Source organism: Calidris pugnax, unplaced genomic scaffold (assembly GCF_001431845.1).
Source record: "Calidris pugnax isolate Ruff unplaced genomic scaffold, ASM143184v1 scaffold51, whole genome shotgun sequence".
Classification (NCBI taxonomy): Eukaryota; Metazoa; Chordata; class Aves; order Charadriiformes; family Scolopacidae; genus Calidris; species Calidris pugnax.
In genome coordinates this window covers 209,095-228,432 of record NW_015090797.1, presented here as the reverse complement: position 1 = coordinate 228,432, position 19,338 = coordinate 209,095, and the positions used below count along the sequence as shown (strand labels likewise).

Here is a 19,338-nt window from a genome sequence, read left to right as displayed (position 1 = left end):
GGGGTTTTAGCTTTTTGTTAATACACAACACTGAAACATGGGATTCTTGGGGATAGGGATCAATACTTTCTGAAAAAAACAGTCAGTAAAAAATCCCCCAAACAGACACCTAACTTTTACACACCTCAGACTGAACACCCAAAAGTTCAGACCTTCAGAATGTCTTGTTGATTCTGAGCATTCAAGCTGAAAGAATGCTCCTTGGAAAAGTGGAATTGAATCTTGGGCAGCTGTAGCAGAACAAGTCACAATTCATCTGCTTCCTGTATCAAGTAATTGCTACAGCTTCCTGTATTAAGTAATTGCTACAGTTTGCCCATCATAAAAGCAACAGAAACTTTGAAATACTTAAGTTAACAAGGTAATGGAAGTGAATGGCAAAATAAAAAATTATATCAATAAGACAGGCAAACTACAAACAAGAAAAACGCGTAAGACCCAAAAAGTGCAAGAGTACTACATACTGTAATATATGGATCGCCTTCCCTGGGACAAATGTCATTTTACTGTTACAAGTACGGATGCTAAGGCTGAAACCCAAAAAAGAGCTTTACTATTCAGGCAAGGTGATGTAACTACATAAAATTGGTTCAATAAATCAGTGCAGGATCTGTCTGCCACAGAATTAGTGGTATTTTTATTTCTTGTTTAAATCACATATTTCAGTGGTACTTTTCAAGTCACTGATATTCTTAAGGAATGTGTTGTTATATCAAAATCTGGAGTAGTTACTTTGATTAGATGAAGTTTGCCTTGGGAGAGGTTTTCTGGGGTACTCCTACTGGAGAACTATAGCGAACAGTTCAGTATAAGAACACATTGGCAAAAAGATGTATAAAGAACTGGTGGTCAAATAAGCTAGTCTTAACAAATACACCTTTAAATTATGCAAGTGCCACTAGAGAAATGTCATTAAACAACAGTTACGGCCCTGACAGTACTATATAAGCAAAATACATAAGGTGTACCTGACCTAGGAAAGCACCTGTGACTCAGCTAGTAATTAAGGTAATTTCTAAACTTTGTGATCCATTAAGAAAAACAAAAAACAAACCCACAACAGATCATTAATGTCCATCCTGCCCAAATGGAAGATATCAAGGGAATGTAAAAAAAATTATACAAATCTCATCTGAATTTTTTTATAATGCATTAGAAAAAATCCAGAAGGTATTAATAAAAATATTAAATTCAAGTGTTTGTGATCATATTCTTAACACTTGCTTTTTTCCCCACTCTACACCAATGGAAGTCACTTCAGAATGTTTACTAAGTTCACTACTAGCTGTAACAGTCTGATTTCAAAATCCCCATATTATTTGTTGAAATCACTGGTTCCTGCAATTATACAACACTTAATCCAACAAGCTCCTAGACTCACAGAACAATCCTCAAAGAAATTTTGAAGTGATTTCTTCACAGTTCTTAGTTCATTGCCCATGTTCAGTCTCTTTTACGTCACCAGGCAGGCCCTATCTAGCACGATCAAGAACTGCACAGGCAGGACGAGTTTCTTCACAGTTCTTAGTTCATTGCCCATGCCCATGTTCAGTCAGGCAGGCCCTATCTAGCACAATCAAGAACTGCACAGGCAGGATGAAGCTCTCCAAGGCCACATGGCACTGGGCCACACACTTTTCTTTTAGGTATAGAAAATCTAAAACTTTGTAAATGACTTTGTATATGAATGACTCCAGTCTCACCCTCAATACAGCAAACTAGGGAATTCAATTACTAACACAGGACAGGTGTTTGAGTTTGAACCCAGGAATGGAGAAGTAATCCACAGTTTAAATTAGTCACCTATTGTTGGGTGTGATGGGCAAAATGATTCCAGCTGTTACAATGCCCTCATAAAAGGAGCTAAAATGTATAAGAATACAGAAAAATTGTGTCTAAGATCTACTTCAGAAGAGCAGAAGAAATCACAGAACAAGATGAAAATATATCTATAGATTTACTGAATTCTCTTTTGAATACAAAATGTCTTGTATTGGATAAGGCAATAATGTCCATGTTTTCTTTGTATAAATATGTGCAAAAAAATCTTTTATAATTCTAAAAAATAAATTAGTGTTCTGTTCTCTTCTTGTTGTCCTTCCTTGTCTTTTTGCTCTTTCCTGCTTGTTTAGATGATTCTTCCTGAAATGAAAAACAAGCATTTCAAAATTTAAACAACATTCTTAGATACTCGAGTATTCTCTCAAGGTCACCCATGAGAATTATTTTTAATATGAACAGTGTTCACATTTCACTGGGATTTACGAATGTTTTGAATTGTATAATATTTATCCACTCAGTTTCATTAACTTATTTGCTTATCTTGCTATTTAGAAACTTCTGCCTTCAGCAATGATAAAATTACAAACATAGTAATGCCAATAGAAGCATATAATGTAAAATAATCTAAGCCTTTTCCACTCAAGGAATGTGTTCTTCTACACTTTACTGCAAAACTCCTTCTAGTGTGGATGGGGCCTAATCAAGAAATATAGTGTACACCAGTACCTTAAAACCACTTCCCCTAAGTGAAACAAACCTACACTGAGAAAAATAAAATTTTGCCATCCTGCTGGGTCAACATTGTAACGTACAGCTTGCTCTGACTGCCAGTTCTGAAAAACAAGACTTCTCTTCAGTGGGCATTTTCTGCCTTCAGCAATGATAAAATTACAAACATAGTAATGCCAATAGAAGCATATAATGTAAAATAATCTAAGCCTTTTCCACTCAAGGAATGTGTTCTTCTACACTTTACTGCAAAACTCCTTCTAGTGTGGATGGGGCCTAATCAAGAAATATAGTGTACACCAGTACCTTAAAACCACTTCCCCTAAGTGAAACAAACCTACACTGAGAAAAATAAAATTTTGCCATCCTGCTGGGTCAACATTGTAACGTACAGCTTGCTCTGACTGCCAGTTCTGAAAAACAAGACTTCTCTTCAGTGGGCATTCATCTGACAGAACTTGGGACATTTTAATCTACTCCCGTCTACCTCTTGCACACGGGAAGGAAACTGACCCTAACAGCATGTTTGAACTCTGCTGTTCTGAAGAGGGTTAGCTAAAAGAATACTGTTTCCAAGAGCCACATCTATGGTACTAGAATAATTATTACTGTAAGTTCCATCTGATTTTTCTGATGGACAGTGGTAACAAAATAATAATAAAAAAAATACAATAAAGAAATACAGCCTAACTTAATTTAAAATAGAAAAAAAAAATTCATTTTTGTTACTAAACCTTCGGATGTTTGAACTCTGCTGTTCTGAAGAGGGTTAGCTAAAAGAATACTGTTTCCAAGAGCCACATCTATGGTACTAGAATAATTATTACTGTAAGTTCCATCTGATTTTTCTGATGGACAGTGGTAACAAAATAATAATAAAAAAAATACAATAAAGAAATACAGCCTAACTTAATTTAAAATAGAAAAAAAAAATTCATTTTTGTTACTAAACCTTCTTTTAATGCTCAAAAATTTGTGTTCTGGACCAAGGTCCTTGGCTGCTGCCACCCTGCTAATGCACACCTCACACTTAACAAAGCAGGTCACTAACTCCTTTGGAAGCTCTTTGGGAGTCTTCGCACCGATCCTGTGCATACTATCAGTGCATCAGAGCAACCAGAGGATGACATAGGCAATACTACTTTTCTTCTGGCTTCACCTAACAGTCACAATGTACATAAGTTCACACACAAATGCCTTCACTCTAAGTGCCAGAAACTTACCGCTGAATGTACATAATTGTATTCCACAAGTATATTTCTTGCACAATTGTTTATATGTTTAAAACGATCTGGTCCTAAGAGAATACCTCCATACCAGCGGGATACCACAACTAACACATTGTGGACGTTCAAAATCTGTTTAAAATAAAAATAAAAAAAAATAGAAAAAAGAAAGAAAAGTTGGACTTTTTGTACTTGAACTGATTTTACTGTTGACATCTATTTTAAACAGAAAAAGTCTACTATCTTGTATTATTAAGAATAACTTTCAGTCAGGTCTGTGTCACACACGTTATCAGAGGGTAAAAAACAATAGCAAGTCAGCATTTCTGGTAATTTCTTATCCAAAGGTAAATTCAAAGTAAAATGAGTCAATATAATCCTCAGAAAGGGCACAAAGTTATATCATGTGCACTATACATGCTCATTCATATGTCAAAGACTTCAGGCATACCTTAAAGGGAAAATTACAGAGTTATATTTGTTATTCTTTGATGTGATGAATTATTATTTCCAGAAAACCCCTGTCACTAAGCAGATCGTCCACCCACATTTTGGAAGTGTTGGTGGATGAGGCTAATAACTGCCAGGACACAGGCGTCATGCACATGGATACCTAAAATGCCCTAAGCTACCTCTGATGCCATCTGCAGGACCTAGCAACAGCACCTGGATAATACATAAAAACCTCCGCATTCTCCAGATTTGAGTCTTAGTCCTTCACAGCTAAGCACTTGCTTTCTGAATTCAAAAAGGCATACATAAAGTTCACACAATGTGAAATAACTGTATTAGCAAACAGGATAGAAAGGAAATAAATTACCTTTATGTAGCTTTTTTAAGACTGTAAGTAACAAAATCAAGTAGAGCTAAACAGAAGTGATGACTTCTTTTACTGCAATTAAAGGCAAGAAACATGGAAGGCCTTCGACAGCTCTAAAACATCTAAATGTGACTTGACTAGACTTGAAAACTAGCATTTATTCTGCCTTACAGCAGTTCTGTGCCCAAGATCTCCCCCTCATCAGCAAACATTAGTAACACAGGGAATGCCAATTGGCGAAGGATCAGAAACACACATCTTGACAAAATACAAGATATATATTAGTGCACGGAAACATGTAGTGACAATCACCAGTTAGCATTTTTGCTCAAAACAGTCTTGTATGATGACTGAGACCATGATCATGAATATGTCCCTCAAAGCAAGGCATCTGAAGGAAGGTTTTAACTTACAAACAGCTTTCTTTTAGTCCTGTGCAGTAGGTACATGAATGCACACAGATGGCTTGGAGCCAGACAGAGCAAACACAGCTTTCTCTGCATAAGGCTGAGAGAAAACATTGTGGTCTGCAAGATATCAGGGTGGTTTGGCGGACGTGAGAAAAATCCCTCAAGAGGTAGCTATTAATGAAGCATGCCAACAACAATTCATTGTCTCCATTAAGGAGAAAAATACATCTATTTGACTGATTTGACCAATACTATTAGAAGATTCTATTACTGTTCATGACAATAGAAAGTCTTCATTTTCTATATACCTAACACCACATGGTAAGCATAGGAATCAAACTTATTTAACCTTTAAATCGTTCAAACTATTACTACCACCTTGATGGTACTTGTTTCCATGATTCAAGACCTGGAAATCCCAATTTACTACATGTGTGCAACAGTCTGTGTTTTTTCTTTCATCTTTGAAAAAGCAATCATTCGCTAAGAGCAGCACAAGAATTAAAATAATCTTCTACAAGTTTATTTACATTGCAGTGATTTTTTAAAATCTGTTCAAGATTTCCACAAGTCAAAGATTAATTTCTATAACCTGCATAAGATGAAGAAGACGTCCACCTGCTGCTGTCTCCCCATCATCTTCACAATCCTGTAAGAATGTCTGCTTATCCTCACAGTATATTCTTAAAAAGAAAATAGAAGAAAAAAAAAAGAAAATAGACTAAAAAAAAAATCAATCAACTAGCATTTTGACATGATTAATGAAGTCTCAGAGATGCTTCATACATGCGTATCAATTCCACTTCTCTATTAAGGACACTTATATGAAAACAGGATGAGGCTTAGAGGAAACCACAAATACTTATCTGTACAGTAGAACAAGGTTTGAGAAGTTTTTACATTGACTATTTCAGATGAACTCTAGACTCATTACCAGTGTAAAGTTCCTAATAAGAAAAATCCTTAGGTTTTTAGCCTAATAATTATGCCTACCTGAAACCAATTCTATCAGATGCAGCTTCAAATCATGGTACACGCTCACAAGTTGGAAGAACTCGAACAAAAATATTATGAATAATTAGTTAGGTCTGTATTTCAGCACCAGTGTGAAACTATTACTGAAATTCACCTTCATGGCATCTCTGTCCTCAGGGTGCACTCCAGGAAACTCTGGGGTATGTTGTTTCATATATAAAGGACAGCTGCCCAGGTCTAATTTTCCAGAAGTAAGGCTACTGTTTGTTACCAACTGATTTCGTAACTTCCAAACTAACTTAATACGTGACACAATGACAAAGAGGCTTCTGGAACTAGATGATAAATATGAAGCAATAAGTATGCTTCTGTTGCTTTTTTGAAGTGTATTTAGATAGTATGAGTGAAAGAAGCCAGATCGTCATCAGCAACAACAGAAACTCCTTGTTTACTGAAACCTTTTACTTAGGTAGACTTTTTAGGAAAGTAAGCTTTCCCTTGCACTTTTCATGTTACATTAGGATCATGCCAGGATGTGCATGAACGGATCAGTGTCTATACATGCTTTCATGACTGGTTCCTCCAGTAATGAAAGGGGCTCCTTTTACTGTGACTCACATTCCTCAGAAAACCTACATCACAATCTGGACTGAGACCAATTCATTTCACAGAAGTTACATTCACAGAAGTTGCCAGGGACAGACCACCGCCAAACTCATTTTTACCTGTTTCTCATTTTCCCTGAAGTTTCTCATATTTCAGCTGAAACTTTATATGCCAGGTGTCTGCATCAGGCTTTCTGTTTTAGCTCTTATTTCAACTAAAAAATTTCAGCTATTTCTAAATATAAAGGGGAAAAGGGGAAAAAAAGTTACTTTGCCCAAGTGAAAACACATTTGATTCAGGATGATGTAGCATTTCCATGCTCACAAACACTATATGAAGTGTAACACCACATGTCCAAATCTACTTTTAGTCTTTTCTTATTTCTAATGCTGCTTTACTGTCTTAACATATTTCCTACTATATGTTCTACTTTCTTGACCTCAAACTCAAAACAAAGCCTAAAACCTTTACCATATAAATAAGAAACCTGCTCCCATAAATATTTAATAGCAAGGAGTTTCTTTGATGGATTTTACTTTCTTCATGTCCTGCACTCGTCAAAGAACACTGAAAAAAATTAAAATATCATTATTCACCTCTCACCTGTATGCATATATGTTGTGGGTAGCACTTGCAATTTTCTTATTCTCATATAATTTTTCAAGAACTCTCTTTACCTATAAAAAAACAAAACAGAAATAAGCTTCCTTTTATAACGGGGATTTCATACACACGATCTCAATATCACTGCTAAACAAACATCTCCTCCTTCATACTCTAATGAAACAGTTCAGTGCCATAACCCACGAAGCAGCTTCTCAGTACCCTTATGTTAGCTTCAAATCATTTTTCTGGGATACTGAAAACAGCTGTTCCTTGAATTTGTATAGTGTGTACATTCACGTTATTGCTGAAGATGTAGAAATATCAAATCACTTTACTAAACAAGAGAGACAGTAAGGTCTAGAAAACATTTATAATCACTATAAAATATCAATAACACCTGCTTACTTTTTTCAACTATAACATAAAGGTAGAATATAACACAATTTGACATACATTTTCCCATTACACACTGTTTTTACCTATTTCACAAAAACATGTGATCTTTCATAGAATCATAAAATCATAGACTGGTTTGGGTTGGAAGCCTTGCCATGGGCAGGGACACCTCCCACTAAAGAAAGCTCCAATCTTTAGAAAGCCCTACTATGTTTCATTTTGAGTTTTTCCTTTATCCTCAAACATTCTTTTTTCCAGAGTTTCCACTTCACAGAAATAATAAAAAAAAATAATAAAAATGTTCCATTATGGGTCTGAAAGTGTCAGTATTTCCCAGAAAACAGATATTCCCACCATGTCCATCCCTCTGCTCTTAAGAAGTTACCAAATTCATGTATCAATATCAGTTCATATTCAGTTTCTAATTAAACAAGCTAGCAATTGTTCAATCCTCTCCAAGCAAAACCGAAAGTTTTGATCAAGGCATTTAGTACATAATACAAAATTAATATTACTTTAAGCAAAACATTACTGAAGCTGAGAAACCTCTAGAAAACATGTTTGTCAACTAAATTACCTTCCACTCCAAAGAAAAATGTCTCTGAGGAGTAATCAATATACATATTTAATATCTGTCTTATCTGTACCATACTATTTCCAATTCTTCTGGAAGAAATTCAACTTAGAAAAATCACCTCAAATATGATACCTCAATGAAAAAACTCCTATTATTAACAGAGAACATTGCTTCAGACACCTGTTTTCTCCTTTTTTTTTTCCCCCTAATGGGGAATATTGAAGGAAGACAAATTACTTAACACATTTTCATAAATACATTTCAATACATGGACTTAGGGTAAAAACCATATGAAACGATATCATCTTTGACAATACTTATTTGTCAGCTACCAGGCTCCTAAAAACATACCTTAAAGACTCATTACGTGTCTGTATTAGCAATGAACCACCAAGACAGACATCTTACAATTCATCCTTTTTCCTGATGTAGCTCCTGAGCCTTTTTTTTTTTTGTCTCCTGCTCCCCTCTCTATTATTCCTGCTTTAGGGAACTAAGGGATGTAATTCTCTACATGTCAATGAGGCACCTTCTCATAAAAAAGACAAGGTGCTTAAATAACAGATCAGTTCTTAGTCCCACCTTACTAAATCAATGTCAAGTCCAAGAACCACAAAAATTTTTATGTCAGAATAAGCCAAATTGAGACAAGGAAAAGCAATGGTCCCAAATACAGACTGCTACCTAAAATATAGCTATAATTTTCTTTGTCCCATAAGGTTTATGGTAACATATTCTGTTACATAAGTAACTATGCTATTAGTGTGGCTATCATTATTGAAAACGACATAGGAAGTTAAGTTCCACTATTAAAATACTCAATAAAGGAATTTACACAGCAATCTGTGTACTGTCGTAAAATATTGATGAATATCATTGCAACATATGGATTATGCAGATAAAGTTATTATGAGCACATACTGATCTCTTCAGCTGATAAGGAAGGTAGCTCTCACGGCAGGTGCAGTGTTCACCACATTCCTGACCTCTTTTGGCCTTCTTTCAGAAAAACTAGTTCATACCACAGGAAAGTTTCCCTGCAGTCTGAAGACCAATCACCTCACACTATACAGCAAGACTCTGAAAAACAGGATGAATTTGAAAGAATTGCTCTATCTTTCTACTAACCACACACCAATAAGTCTTGACTGCAAATGCCTAGGTTTATTGAGTAGATGTTGCCTTTAAAAAAAATGTCACAAAAGAAGAAATTAAGAATGTATTTGCACACAAAAGGGAAATTATTAACCTGCTTTAAGTGAATACTCTTTCTTGATACATGAAAACCCATGTCTGTCCTACTTCCCCATAAGTAGGAACAATCTTACTCATAAATCGTGATCAAAGAATAGGAGCTTTTTAAAATAAGAAAAGGACATTGAGCCAACGATTCCAATTTCCTCCCTTTCTAAAGCAACACAATTCATAGAGACTTAAAGTTCATAGGGACTGAGCACAGGTAAGAAAGTCCCTGAAGTGCAGTGCTACTTTAATGAAAATGGTAAGGTACTGGGTATTTTAAAACACTGAGTTTTTTCACATTAACCTAATGAAGAAAATTACTTTCATTTGGCAAGCAATAAAAGAACAGCTCAAAAAAGCTGAAGTGTGTTCAAAAAAAGCTCAAGTTGTATCCAGATAGAGAAAAATGAGATAGATGGCAAGACAGATGTGAAAAGCACTGCACATTTTTGAAGGCGTAAAAATAAAATTACTAACGCAAGCAATAAAAGAACAGCTCAAAAAAGCTCAAGTGTGTTCAAAAAAAGCTGAAGTTGTATCCAGATAGAGAAAAATTAGATGGCAAGACAGATATGAAAAGCACTGCACAGTTTTGAAGGTGTAAAAATAAAATTACTAATTTTTTTCCTCAAACACATAAGAAGCTGAAACTTACCAGAGACCTGTACTGCCAGCAGATTAATACATATAAAAGAATATTTTAAAGAAGATACAGCTGCAGCACAAAAATCTAAATGAATGTACAGTCTATATTAACTTAAAAGATCAAACAAAGATGATATAGTGAACATTACCAGAGAGTAAGGTTGGACAAGCTAATAAAATTAACAGAAACAAGTTCTAGAAGTGCTTATATTATTACATTTATGTAAAAGGAATTGGGGTATGAAGCTGCTGAACTACAGCTAAGGTATCCCAACAGTTAAAACTGTTTCTGCAGTAGAAGGTGACTGATACAATACCAACATCTCAAAAGTACTCCAGGAAGGATGTAGGGAACTGAAGACCAACAAATCTTATGTCCATACTAAGCAAAATAATGAGGGGGAAGCAAACCCCAACAAGCACGGACAGCTTAAAATGACAGCTTTTGTATGCAGAAATATGCCTCAAAGCCCTGTCAATCTGTCGACATTCTTTCAGTCACAGAGCATGTAGTGTAGTAGAACTAGCTTACCTGGAAAAATGCATTTGACAAGATCCCTTACCAAAAATTCTTAAAATAATTATTGGCTAAAAGGAAAGAGGAAAATCCTCTCAAGGTTTAACTCTCAGTTAATGAGAAAAAAAAAAAATATTAGTAGACCAGTAGCTTCCCCACTAAACAGGCGTCATCAAAGGAGACTGATGTTAATAAACACAAAGTGATGTACAAAGTGACTCCAAACTAGTTAGTAGCATCTGCAGTGATGTACAAAGTGACTCCAAACTAGTTACTAGAATTTGCAAAAAAGGTATCTTGAGGTAATAACATGCATTTCTATGAAAACACCAGCTCAGTGTTCAGTAGAGGTCAAAAAAGTAAACTGACAGGTATAAAAAGGAAAAGAACACAGAAAACAGAAAAACTTTTCACGCCACTCTATAAATCCTTGGAGGGATTGCGTCCTCAGTGTTGCGTATAGTTCTAGTCTGCATCTGAAAAAGGTTGCAGCATACATTATGTGTGCCAAAATAGACTGAGGGTCTTCAGTCTGGAAAACAAAGGTCTATAAAATATGACAGATGTCTACAAAATCCAACTGCACACAGAAAGCCAAGAGCTGCAACAAAGAAAGTTATGGGTGACTGATTCATAGCAAACATAAGAAGGCGTATTTTCATACAACACTGGATTCTGAAAGTTAATCCTGGTGCAAGACCAATGGGAGAAATTCCATACAGGATAAAAAAAAAAACATCAGTAATATTAAACACAAAGATATTTTCTTTACCTTGTGTTAAACTGCCGAAAGAGGGGAAGCATGATGGGAAACAAAATATGGCTGCCACTTTCTAGAAGTCTGTCTACATCTACATTCACCATTGATTCCAGTAAAAGCAAGGAACTAGTACATTTTTTTCTAGTTGTAGGCAAATACAGCTCTAGAAGTACGCTTGCCTCTCTCACTTAGGTCTCAATAAAGATTTACTTACGCATTATCCAAGTGTGTACTTGAACAGAATGCCTTTCTGATAAATAAAATAATCTCATTTTAATGCATTTTCCAAGTAACACATGGCAGACTCAGTAGCTTCCAAATATCTTATGATAAACTTGCCAACATCCAAAAGTCAAATTTTGATGCTCTTATTCTCTGTCTGACATTTAATGCACTTAATGGTAAAGAATAGCAATATCTACCCACTTCAACAATAGAACTCAAAAACTACCAGGAAGCATTGCAGAGCTGGTATTTAAAGCTATTTAGCTGATAGTGAAAGCGAGAAACTGATGAATACTCAGGCAATATTATCACACAAAGATGCAAAGACAGACAGACGTATTCAGCTAATCCCAAGCATTTCACTAATCGTTTGCCAAGCTCAAAGTACAGACAGAAAGAGTAAAATTGATCTCTACTAACTTGTCTGGGTGTCACCACAGGAGCCAGATGGGCCTGGAAAGTACTCCTTCGATCTGTGATTGGGTTTCCATGATGTATGGATGGCAGTTCTTCATCTACTGATCATAAACAAGGAAGCATTTGTTTTCTTTTAAGGGTAACGAAATAACGTGTGTGGCTACAGAAGTAAAAAACATCTCAACTTTAAAAAAAGGGATTTGTCAAATTTAAGTACAGAAGCTGACACGCAAAACCAGCAAAAAAAATGTTGTGTTTTTTTAATGACTGTTATTAATCTTTATTATAATTTTAATGCTATTAACTCAAAAGCTGAGCAGAAAACTAGAATCTTATGGCCTCTCTAAATTATTTCATTGGAATTAACAAGGGCATATTTTTTACCTTCTTGACTTTCAGACGTAATGTAATCTACAATTTTAATTGGATCTTCCTTAACGGGCTGATAGTCTATGAGAAAATCATCTCCATCATCTTCATCAACTTCTTCACTGGTTTTCTTAATATCTGGTTCTATTAAGATACAAGTAGTACAATTTATTACACATTTTTTATGAGGCAAGTAAGACAAAGTTTCAAATTCTTTTACTCAAAAATCTGTCTTTTCAGTTCAAATCAGTTTGCTGTTAAGAATTATAAAATGCAGAATAGGAACATTAAAACTTTAAAAAAAACTTTAAAGCTTTAATTTGTAATCAAATCTTACTTTGCAGTTGAACAAGAAGTAAACTGAAATACCCGTGTATTTTCTGAAATACCTGGATCTGATGACTGTGCCTTTTCTATCAGAACTTCTCGTATCTTCTCCACCCATAAATAAAGTATACTTTCACCAAGGTTCTGTCTGGAAGTTAAAACTCACAGTGAATAAAGAATCATTTTTACAGATTTCACATGGAAAGTACACCAAATAACGTAGAGATTTCAGTCATGCAGAAATAGAACATTACAACCTAGTGAGATAAAGGGCTTAGCCAGGCTTGTGGAAAGTTCTGTCTCTGTAGTTCCCGGGGTGAAACACTTGAAATCTGCATCATTATATACTCTTTGTGGGTTGCTTTTTTTTCTTTTTTTTTCTGGTTTTTTTTTTTTTTAACATTAAAAGCATCAATGCTGGAAGAATACAGGCGATTGACAGAAACTCCCTGGTAACTAAAGAAAGGGAAAGCAACTGCGAGAAGAGCAAGTTGGACAGTCCTCAGTATTTTCAAAAGAATACTAAGCCAGGATGTCTAGCCCTAGAGTTTGCTCTGGATCAGTTTTCTCTACAAAAATTACTGTAATGCCAGTGGTGAGCTCCTTCAGCTGCTCTGTGGCTGTAGGGGACTCTTTCCCTTCAAGGATGGAGGATGGAGCCTCTTCCTTGGAAGAGAAGCCCTTCCTACTTCTCTTTCCCCTCAAGCAGTCAGTGCACACATAGCAGCAGCTCATCTTGGTGGACTATGACAGTAGGTCAGTGGCAGCCAACACAGTGGAGCACTGGACTGATATGCTAGAGTTTGGGCAATAAGCAGTCCTATAGGAAAAGGAGGTAAGAATTTAGGTCTAGGAGTCCCTACTCAGAGGGCATAGGTGTGTATTAAGGTACTGCAGGAGGATGGGATGAACACATTTTTTAACAAGCACATTCAGAGTTAAGAAACGCCGCATTAGTGTGCAGCAGGACCCAAACAACCCAAAGTATATTTTAAATGGTGTCCTGAAAACTTGTCTTCACAATTATATTTCAATGTTTATGAACTGTGCATGTTCGTCTCAAAAGCAAAACTAAAGATTTAGGGCCGTAGGTAACTCTCAGTTTCTCATCAATTTTATTCCTACTGCCACCATCTGGGGTACCATGAAAGTATGTATCAGTGACAAAATTACATTTTTGCTCTTACTTCGCTTAATGTATAAAGCACTATTGCTGAATACAATCAGAAGTTCAAACAAACATAAGTATTTTAAGAAAAATGTTCAAGCAAAAATAAGGAATTTATAAACTTGTAGCTCTGGACAACATGGACAGAATCCAGAACAATTCATGCCCTGATTCCACACTGCTTCTTATCATACAGAAGCATTTCTTTAATACATGAAGAACTGCATTTGTTTTAATACTGAAAGAAGGTAGATTTAGATTAGATATTAGGAAGAAATTTTTCACTATGAGGGTAGTGAGACACTGGAACTTCCCAGGTTGCTCAGAGAAGTTGTGGATGCCCCATCCCTGGAGGTGTTCAAGGCCAGGCTGGATGGGGCTTTGAGCAAACTGTCTAGTGGGAGGTGTCCCTGCCCACGGCCATGGGAGTTGGAACTAGATGATCTTTGAGGCCCCTTCCAACTCTAACCATCCTATGTATGATTCTAATGATGGAATGAGAGAGATTAGACAATGAATAAAGTTTGTCCATTTTGTGCAAGCAAATAGCAATTTCTTCAGTTATCAATTTCAGTTTCTGCCTATTCACAAATTAAACTTAGTCTGATAGGTTACCTTTCTATGCTGCTATTTTTCTTGTCACTTGTGTCTAAGTATGAAACAAACCTTTGTCTTGAATAAAAGTCTTACCAGAAGAATATCTGGGGGGGGAACCCAAACATTTGCTACTTTTTAAAGAACTTTGGGTCTCCCAAAACAGACCTGTGATCTATATCTGCTTTTTCCACCTCCCTAAGAAAATACAGTGACTGACAATATAGCTCAGCACTCTGTAATTTAGACCACTAGGGACTGGAAACCTGGTAAAACACACAATGTAAACGATGCAGAGTACCTCTGTTATCTGGCAACAATTTAGATACTGGACAGATAAAATGTCTTTACAAACACTGAGCACACCAGTGAATACTCCAGAATGTTTTTATACAGTCTAAAATGACATATATGGCCTAAAGTACAAACACATTCATTTCCTGCTGAACAAACAGAAATGACAGGAGACCCGTGAGGGCTCTGAACAGCAACTGATATAGACAGAATGGAGCTGCAAGGGACCAATCTAACCAGCACAATTTAACAGCCTACAAGACTGCAGGGGGAAAGAAAAGAAAAAGAAAAAAGTGCTTCACAACCATGCTATTTCTCCTCACAGTCCTCATGTGGCAACTTACGCCAGATGTTCAGGACATTTGAAGAACCACCTCTGGTAGAAACCCCAGCAAATCCTATGAAACTGGACAGGTTAAGGACAATCTCTGTTCTTTTTGCTCCACTGAACAACTGTGGTTAATGTAATCCCACAGAACTTTTAATTTAAAAATCCTTGTGCATTTTTAACACTTCAAATTCAATTTTACTTGCTCAAATTATCTGTTGCTTAATTAGATAAGAAACCTAGTTAATCAAAGGAACTGAGTAATTAGGTAAAACACCCTCATGCAAGCTAAGTGCTCTCTTTCTTATTTTATGGCATTAAAAAAAACATTTCTTATGCAAGACATTCATATTTCAGTATTTTGGGCATGACTGTACTTCCTTATGACATATTTTCATTTCATTTAGTTTATAGTATCTTTGGGATCTGAAAGAATTAAATAAACCATATAAAATTACTACATTTACTACCCCAATTTCATAGCAATTCAAAACCATGTAATTTGAGTATTTCTAAATGTTCTGTTTATTCTCATGCATTCATTATGCATTGTTGTTAGCTGCACGCTGTGATAATAAACAGTCCGCTATGTTACAGATTCTAGTTAATAGATTCTACATGTGTTTAATTTGTTTTAAAATCTACATATCCCTTTGCTATCTTTTAAGAAAAGCTGTTTTGACACTTATGCTCTAAAACACAAAAATTTTCACATCCTACGGCTTAACACTCAAATGCAGAATGGGTGCAGAAATCTCATACTTAATAGCACCAACTCATAGGCAATCTCACAGATTCTAAAGGGAGTCTATACTATTAGGAGTCAAAATGAAGACTTCTATCCTTATAGAACACCAGGTCTAAACAATATAAAAGAAATCTGTCAAGAGTTTAACACAACATTTTCTTGCAAAATGCCTAGTGAATATACAGCATCTTTAACTGTTAGATTTATAAAAGAAACTTACTGTTTAATGGCTATTGCAGCAATCACTTCATAACTACTTTTGCCGGTACTTAAAAGCATACACTGAGTAGCGTGAGCATTTCAGCATGAAACTGAAAATACACTGCCTCCTTTTACTATATTCCACAGTCTCTAACTTACACATATATTTCTTCCAAGCTATTTGCTAGTTCCGTATAATCTTGTCCTCGAAGCCAAGGAGCACTAGAATGAGAAGAAATACAATGAAAATCATGCCCATATGCTGATCCCAACATCTCAACACATTCAAAAATAAATTCGATACACACTTCTTAAAAATAAATCATTGTCAATCATTCCCACTTAACAAGATTCCAGTTGTAAACATCACAATCACCCAGTTTTCATTCAAGACTCCTAATTTGGGCTGCCTTTTCTTGCCTCAGGTAAGAAAGCTGGACTCGTTTTTCACAGTAGGCCACTGTCACTCCAGAGTCACCTTATGGATTATTAGCTTACCTTTCCAACGCCTTCAGCACCATAGTACCGCTTATATTTAGAATGACCCTTCAGTTCTGTACCTGTATCCTCCTGATCTCATGTTAAAATATAGACTTTGTCTCAAGTTTACTTGCACTATTTTGTATTGTGTTGTCAATATTGCTGACCAAATCTCGGTATATATGCTGTGTCATGCCCTGCAGGTCCCTCTATCATCCAAATCAGGGATGTACGTCTCCGTTCCCATGTCATTTACATGTCAGGAGACAAAGGAAGAGCAATGAAGGAAAACAGCACATGCTACAGCTCCACCCCGACAAGAGTCAGTGCTCAGACTAAAAGCACACCTTATAATCTGAAACGAGGATCCAGGCCAGAGGGGTACACCAGAGGATGCAATGGGATGTCACTACCCAACGCAACAGGCAGCAGCACCATACCTCCACAGTCTAATTGCTGCCTTGCCACCAAATAACGCTGCAAGAATTACACTTGAGGGAAGAGAGCAAACTGTCGTAGGAGCTCCATGAGACTCAACTGGGAGAAGGAACAGAATATTCTTGCTTGAAATGTCCCCCATTCCCAGTATAGTTTAATTCAAGGAATCATTGTAACTAAACTGCAACTTACACCGTAAAAAATTAACAGCTGTAATTCAGAAAAGAAATACAAATGTTTGAAAGGAAAGAACTCTCAGCAAGAAACTTCACTTACTTTAGTTGATAGATAGGTGGCTCTGCAGCTGGATATCCTGGTGGCAGAATCACCTGAAAGAAATTGAGCATAAGTATTCACTAAACAATTTCTCCCAGCTAGCTGAGCTTTACCCTGATATGTGCCAGGACTACAATCAGTGTTACAAATGAAGAAAATAGATGGCTATGTTGTTACAGAATGGCAAGAAAACCTGAATATCTCTATTTAGGATTCCAATAATGGTAATGCATACAAATACTATATTTCATGGTGCAATTTTTTTGGATGAAGTGTCATGCAAAATAAAGTGCAGAAGAAATTTGAAAGGAGCTGTTTTATTGGACATGGTTACTAGACTTATTTAAGCAGCACTGCATTTCCATAAGGAGACACTTCAGTGTTTCTTCCACTAAGCAAACTTACTGTATTCAGGTCTGTAAACATAAAGTAGCAAATTACTCAGTTAAGTTGATCCAAATTTTGTTTCCACACTTCCCAGAAAGTAAATCTATCTGCTATTGCAGCAGAGATCCCCTACATAAAGTTGATGCAAAAATATTTTAAAAATTAGTCTTTGAAGAAAAGTATTTAAATTAATGTTTTTCTGGTGTGGAATTACAAATTCTGTGCCAAACTCTTCTACACCACTATACCTGCAGACAGAGGGTCCATTTTGGTTGATCCAGACAATCACTAATCTTAATGCAGTAAATCTTTTCATCTTCATCAACAACACACCAATCATCACCGTATATGGATGAAAGAGCTTCAATTTCATCAACCTGGAAAAAGCATTATGCAAAAATAAATAAACAAACTCCCCACAGCCTTGTGTCCCGATCACAGTTTTCAGCCTTGGCTTTTTAACAGCTTATCCATGGCTGTGACAAGATTCACTGCACTGGAGCGCCGTAAATATTGCAGATCCAGTGCTGATTCACAGCATAAGCAAACTTTGTGTGCTTCTTCCATACATGCACCAGCTTTTGCATTGCTGTGGGTAAACCTGTAATTCCCAGCAGCGACAAGGTGAGCAAAGTGCCGAGGAGCAGCTCCCAAGCAGCGTTACTCCTCCTTGGGTCATCTCCCTGCGGGGGAAGGACCACAAGGCCCTGCTACTAGCTCTTATCGAGTAAGAATGAGTGAAGTTATACAGCAAATTCCCATAAAAAGAGCAGAGCCACCCGCCGCCTAGAAGTTAAGCCACCTGGAATGGCTCGTCAGGGTAAACCTGCTGTCGTCACCCCTTGGCGTCTGAACAAAGCCGACGGCCCACGGGCAGGGAGCTCTCCTCACAGGGCCGGCCTTCCCCAGAAGCCACCTAAAGCCACCGCTCCCGACGTGAGCCAGCCGCTCACGCCGCCAGCCCCAGGAGGCCGCCAGGCGGAACCGTGACACCCCCTCAAACCCCTCCTCACCCCCCACCGCCGCTCACTTGTTGCTGGGCCGCCTCCGCCTCGCCCGCCGCCATCGGTACCGGAGGGGAGGCGGAGGGAAGGGACGGGCCGGGCGGCCGCGCCGGGCCGGGCTGTCTGCGGATGCGCCGGCGGGAGAGCTTGCGCGGTGGCGGGGATGACGCTGAGCCGCCATTCCTTCCGCCAGCTCCTCCGGCCCGCTCCGGGGCGGGCGCAGGCGCTGGGCCGTGCAGTGCGGCGCTGAGGAGCCGTCGGCTTCGGGGTGGGCGTGTGTGTGTCGGTGTGGATGGCGGAGGGGCCCCTCCCGTCCCGCCTTGGCCGGCGTTACCCTCCCTGCGGGTGCTGTTGCCTCCCGGAGCCCGATCGCTGAGAGGATCGAAAGGGCCGAGGCCCTTTGGCTCCGGTTCTGGCAGGGCTGGCGGTGCTCACCCGGCCTGTCTCCGCAGCCGCCGCCTTCCCTTCCTGCGGCCTGCCTTTCTTAGGTGCAGCGTCCTTCAGAGCGGGACTGCCCCGTGGCCTCAGGCAGGCCTGCAGGCACCAGAGCACAGCGACATCCCAAAAAACCACTGGAATAGTTACTCCTGGGCCTGTCCTCCCCTGTGTGCTGCCCCGCAGCCCCCCCCATGAGCCATTCTTCACCATTTCAGAAAGAACGAGGGGGTAGGACTGGAGCATCTCCCTTATGAGGAGAGGCTGAAAGGGCTGGGACTCTTTAGTCTGGAGAAGAGAAGGCTGAGGGGAGACCTTATTAATGCCTACAAGTATCTCAAGGGCGGGCTGAGGGA

General features: G+C 37.9%; 1 protein-coding gene across 2 annotated transcripts; it reads right to left on the bottom strand.

Annotated features, from left to right (window-relative positions):
• Window positions 1-1,938: 1,938 nt before the first annotated feature.
• IMPACT (impact RWD domain protein) lies at window positions 1,939-18,718 on the bottom strand. 2 transcript variants are annotated; one of them, XM_014937016.1, is made up of 11 exons: window positions 18,574-18,718; window positions 17,792-17,920; window positions 17,157-17,209; window positions 16,122-16,184; window positions 12,692-12,777; window positions 12,318-12,446; window positions 11,937-12,034; window positions 7,152-7,225; window positions 5,560-5,650; window positions 3,735-3,869; window positions 1,939-2,142 (listed from the first exon to the last, which is right to left on the bottom strand). In XM_014937016.1, the coding sequence occupies exons 1-11, from the start codon at window positions 18,607-18,609 to the stop codon at window positions 2,071-2,073; spliced, it is 966 nt and encodes a 321-aa protein (XP_014792502.1). In that variant the 5' UTR covers window positions 18,610-18,718; the 3' UTR covers window positions 1,939-2,070. The 2 variants fall into 2 exon arrangements, with proteins under 2 accessions (XP_014792502.1, XP_014792503.1); XM_014937017.1 differs by having other exon boundaries at window positions 11,937-12,031.
• Window positions 18,719-19,338: the final 620 nt, after the last annotated feature.

Bases quoted from the DNA above. Each gene is read 5' to 3' on its own strand.
- IMPACT (XM_014937016.1), bottom strand. From the start codon at position 18,609: ATGGCGGCGGGCGAGGCGGAGGCGGCCCAGCAACAA. The intron at 12,778-16,121 runs GTAAGTTAGAGA...TTTAACTTCCAG, and splicing joins AGCTTGGAAGAAATATATGT to ACAGAACCTTGGTGAAAGTA. The intron at 12,035-12,317 runs GTAAAAAATATG...GTTTATGATCAG, and splicing joins TACGTCTGAAAGTCAAGAAG to TAGATGAAGAACTGCCATCC.